Source organism: Tupaia chinensis, unplaced genomic scaffold (assembly GCF_000334495.1).
Source record: "Tupaia chinensis unplaced genomic scaffold, TupChi_1.0 Scaffold000161_1, whole genome shotgun sequence".
Lineage (NCBI taxonomy): Eukaryota > Metazoa > Chordata > Mammalia > Scandentia > Tupaiidae > Tupaia > Tupaia belangeri.
In genome coordinates, this window is record NW_006159632.1 from 1452100 (window position 1) to 1456857 (window position 4758).

Sequence of the window (4758 nt, forward strand, 5' to 3'; positions counted from 1 at the left end):
CCCGCCCACTGGCCGGGGGACCGGGGGCTGGCTCGGCCGTGCCGGCGGAGGCACCGGGCAGGGAGGCCGCGGTGCGAGGGGGAAGCGGAGGGACGGAGGCGGTGGGCGTGCCGGCCTCGGAGGGGAGCGCCGCGGTTCCGGCCAGCACGCGGCGCCGCTCCCCTCCTGGTGGTGCGACTCTCCAGTCCGTTTCAGGCTGTGTTACACTACGCGCTACGAGGACGTAGAGACCTGGGGTAAACAGATGGAGGCACCGGGCAGGGAGGCCGCGGTGCGAGGGGGAAGCGGAGGGACGGAGGCGGTGGGCGTGCCGGCCTCGGAGGGGAGCGCCGCGGTTCCGGCCAGCACGCGGCGCCGCTCCCCTCCTGGTGGTGCGACTCTCCAGTCCGTTTCAGGCTGTGTTACACTACGCGCTACGAGGACGTAGAGACCTGGGGTAAACAGATCTAGAAGGGGGATGAGTGTGCTCTCGAAGGGTTTTTCATCTGTTCTTTCTCCTAGGATGCACTGGCCTGGAAGAGCTTCTTGGAATTGACCCTTCCTTTGAGCAGTTTGAAGCACCGTTATTCAGCCAGTTAGCAAAAACCTTGGAGCGCAGCGTTCAGACCAAAGCGGTGAACAAGCAGCTGGACGAAAACATTTCCTTATTTCTCATTCACCTGTCCCCTTATTTCCTGCTCAAACCGGCACAGAAGTGTCTGGAGTGGCTGATTCACAGGTAGGTAGGATTCAAGAAATACCTGGGGATAACTACTTTGACCCTTAAAGAAACTAAGTAGTTGAGAACATTCGCCAATTTATGTTTTTAATCTTTAATTTACATTTATTTATTTACAAGTCCATTTAAAGCTGAAAAATGAGGTATATTAAGAAATCAGTAACAGGTCTATGGCATGTTTGTTTTTTCCCCTAGTGGTTGTGGCAGATTTGATTTCCAAAGATGACAATATGAGTAAAGCCACATGTTTATGTTCATCTTTTTCTTTTTTTTTTAATTTATTTTTTCAATTTTTAAAATTTTTTTGAGAGGTTTTGTTTTTTTGTTTGTTTTTTTTTTGCTATAAGGCGTGTGCGCTCGCCAGACAGAGAGAGACAGAGAGATAGAAAGCGAGAAATCACGCCCTGGGGGGATAGCCACGCCGCAATCCCTTCTCCTCCATTCTCCTCTCGGGATCTTGGGCATGCATGCACACGGCGCCCGGCTTGAGTTTTAAGTCACCGGGTCCAGGATGCGAACCGCGGTCGACTACATGGGAGTCCAGCGACATAGCCATTACACTAACTGCTGGTCCCTGTTCATCTTTTTCTTTTTAGATTTTTTGTTGTGGTGAGCATGTGCTTGCTTGACCTAGAGAGCAAGAGGGAAAGTGACAAGGAATGGCCACACTGCAATTTTTCCTCCGCCATACTTTTCTTGAGATTTTGGGCACACACACACATACCTGACTTGTTTTCCAGGATGCTGAGTGCAGCATTTGAACCACACAGTATGCCAGTGGTCCAGCACCTTAACCTCTGTGCCTTCTGCTGGCCCTCTTTTTCTTTTCGACTTTGCAGAGGGCACACACGCTTGCCAGATAGAGACAGAGAGTAGAGACAGAAAGTGAGAAAGCACCGTCTGTGGGGAATAGACGTGCCATGCGTGCCTGTTGTGATTTTCAAGCCGCCAGGTCTAGGACTCGAACTGTGTTTGACCATGTGCAAGTGCCACCTGCTGGCCCCCAGTACCTTCATGTTACTGCTGTCCTGCAGTTGTGGGCACTGAGGCTCAGCAGGCTTGAGCTGAGACTTACACAGCTAGGAGGTGGCAGAGCGAGGGTGTGCTTGAACTTGGTTTCCAAAGTTGGGTGTTTCATCCATTTTGGAATTTATCAGTAAATTCACATAGCTTATTTTCTCACTTATTTGCATCACATCACAACTTACACATTTTTGTTTTTCTCCCAATGTTTGTGTTTTAAAAGTAGATTTCCAGGGGCCAGCAGGTGGTGTGGTGATTAAGATTCTGGGCTCCCACATGGCCAACCATGCTTCAAATCCTGGACCCGGCAGTTTGGAAAGCATGCTGAGCACATGTACATGTATGCCTAAAATACCAAGAGGAGAATGTAGGAGAGGGATTGTGGTATGGCCAATCCCTCTAGGGGGTGATCTTGCACCTTTTCCCTGTCTCTTCCCGGCAAGCTTACATGCCTTATGGCAAAAACCTCAAAAACCAAAACAAAAATGATTTCCATTTCATTAATTGGTGATGTAGGGATAAAGTGATTTCCTTTCAGGAAGTGAGTGAGCCGTTGAGAAAACATAAGGCAAAAACATATATTCAAAAATCTATATTTCTCTGTTTTCTAATGTTTAATTTTCTTCAATAGATCATTAATGTTAGAAGTACTTTTACTCTTTGTTTATTTCTTTCCGTAAGTTTTTTCTTTTTATTCAGCAAGCATTAAGTTTGATAGACAAATGAGTAGGTTATTACTAGCTATTGTGTTAAAATAAATGTCATAATAACGATTTAAGCCAAGTTTTGAGAGTTTAGGTCTGCCTGGATTAGCTGAAGAAGGCTCCATGGGAAAAAATAATGTCTTGGCTGGTACTACAACTGTCTGGATATAAAAGGCAAATTTGCACGATTCTGTGTGAAAAATACACGGAAAAGGAGTTTTGAACCCAGGACCTTTCTCATGAAGACCCAGTTGTGCCACCTCTACCCTGATAGAGGTGTTTTTTTTGTTGTTTTTTTTTTTTTCTTTAAAGAGATTTTTGCCTGAGGGCGTATGTGCTTCCTGGAGAGAGAACAATAGAGATGGAGACAGTGAGAGGGAAAGTGAGAGGGACCAGCAGTTGGCGTAATGGCTATGTCGCTGGACTCCCCCGTAGTCGACCACGGTTCGCGTCCCGGACCCGGTGGCTTAATAAACTCACACCGAGCGCGTGTGCATGCGTGCCCAAGATCCCGAGAGGAGAATGGAGGAGAAGGGAGTGCGGCGTGGCCATCCCCGCAGGGGTGATTTCTCACTTTCTGTCTCTCTATTTGTCTCTGTCTTTCTGGCGAGCGCAGGTACCCTATAGCAAAAATCTTTCCGCAAAAAAGAAAAGAAAAAAAAAAAGGAAAGTGAGAAATCGCCACCCCCCGGGGGATGGCCACACCACAAACCCTTCTCCTCCACTGTCCTCCTGAGATCTTAGGCACGCATACACACATGTGGGCATGATTTTCTTCTTCTTTTTTTTGGAGAGGTTTTTTTTTTTTTTTTTCTTACTGGGCGCATGCACTCGCCAGAAAGACAGAAAGTGAGAAACCATCCCCCAGAGGGGAAGGCCACGTTGCAATCCCTTCTCCTCCATTCTCCTCTCGGGATCTTGGGCACGCACGCACATGCGCCTGGCATGAGTTTAAGCCACCGGGTCTGGGACTCAAGCTGCGGTCGACTACATGGGAGTCCAGCGACATAGCCATTACGCTAACTGCTGGTCCTGTGGGCATGATTTTCAAGCCAGTTGGTCTGGGACTCGAACTGTGGTCGGTTATGTGGTAGTTCAGCAACGTAACCACTATGCCATCTGCTGCTCCCACCCGATTAGGTTTTGGCCGACATAAGTGGATTCACCTCACTGGGAAAATTAGGAAGTTTTTTTATTACTTTTAATTGAGAGGAGTGCAAGCTGGGGGAGATAGTTGCAAGTGGTCTGTTCAGAGTGGTCCAAGATCCACACCCAGGCCCCAGGCCACTGTGTGGTCCCAGCCTCCTGCAGTGGTGCCCTGTCACCTAGGCCTTTGTGGCCAGGCCCCAGAGAACATCTCAGAAAGGAGGTATTTGAGCTAGTTCTTGAAGTCTAAGAAGAATTTAATGTATCTGATGGACTTAATGAATCTTTTACATTATTAGGGTAGAAGGGATCTATAAAAAGTTTCGTGAAATTTACAAATGGTGGGTGGACGTAATGGGTACATTTTTTTAATCCAAAGAAATGAACATGATTTTCACTTGATTAGAGTTGCTTTTAGATACGTGGCCAGAGAAGCTGTGCAGGCAGCTCGAGCTGAGAGAGACCGAGCTTCACTTCCTCGTCAGAAGGTCGCTTTACAAAGAACAGGAGAACGTGAATGAGATGCAAAGTTTGGTTTTGAGTATTCGTGAATATTACCCAGAAAAATGGCAGGACTACGTGGAGGTGTACTTAACGGCCAGATGTCCTGTGTCTTGCTTACAGTTATGGGATTGTTTCTGCTGGTACTCGTTCTAGGTAGTCTTAGTGTGTCTGTCTACACTGTGTGCCAGGAAGGACGTAGGTGTGTGAGCCTATGTCAGTTTGATTGTATTTGCTCTCCCCCAGGTTCCATATCCATCTTTATAATCAGGACAGCCTCATTGCCTGTGTTCTGCCCTATCACGAGACAAGGACGTTCGTGCGGGTCGTACAGCTCCTGAGCATCAGTAATTCAAAGCACAGATGGTCCTGGTTGTTGCCAGTTAAGGTATGGATGCCGGGTGACACCTTCGTATCTTTACGTTTTTTAAGAGAGATTTTAGCTATAGGGTATACTTGCCTCAGAGACAGAGAGGGAGAGAAAGTTGAGAAATCAAACCTCACAGGGCGGTCTGCCTGCGGTCCCTTCTCAGGATTTTGGGCATGTACACACATGTGCCTGGCGTGAGTTTCAAGCTGCCAGGTCTGAGATGGAAACCATTGTCAGCAGTGTGGGAGTCTAGTGCCTTAGCCACTATACCAGCTGCTGGCCTCGCCATTTTTTTT

At 47.7% G+C, this 4758-nt stretch overlaps 1 protein-coding gene across 1 annotated transcript in view; it reads left to right on the forward strand.

Moving 5' to 3' along the window:
* Window positions 1-501: 501 nt before the first annotated feature.
* HEATR1 (HEAT repeat containing 1) overlaps window positions 502-4758 on the forward strand; it is a gene marked incomplete at its 5' end in the record, with an annotated part of 61401 nt that continues 57144 nt past the window's right edge. Inside the window, 2 exon segments of the mRNA XM_014586803.1 lie at window positions 502-718; window positions 4339-4480. Of these exon segments, the coding sequence (XP_014442289.1) occupies window positions 502-718; window positions 4339-4480 (359 nt within the window).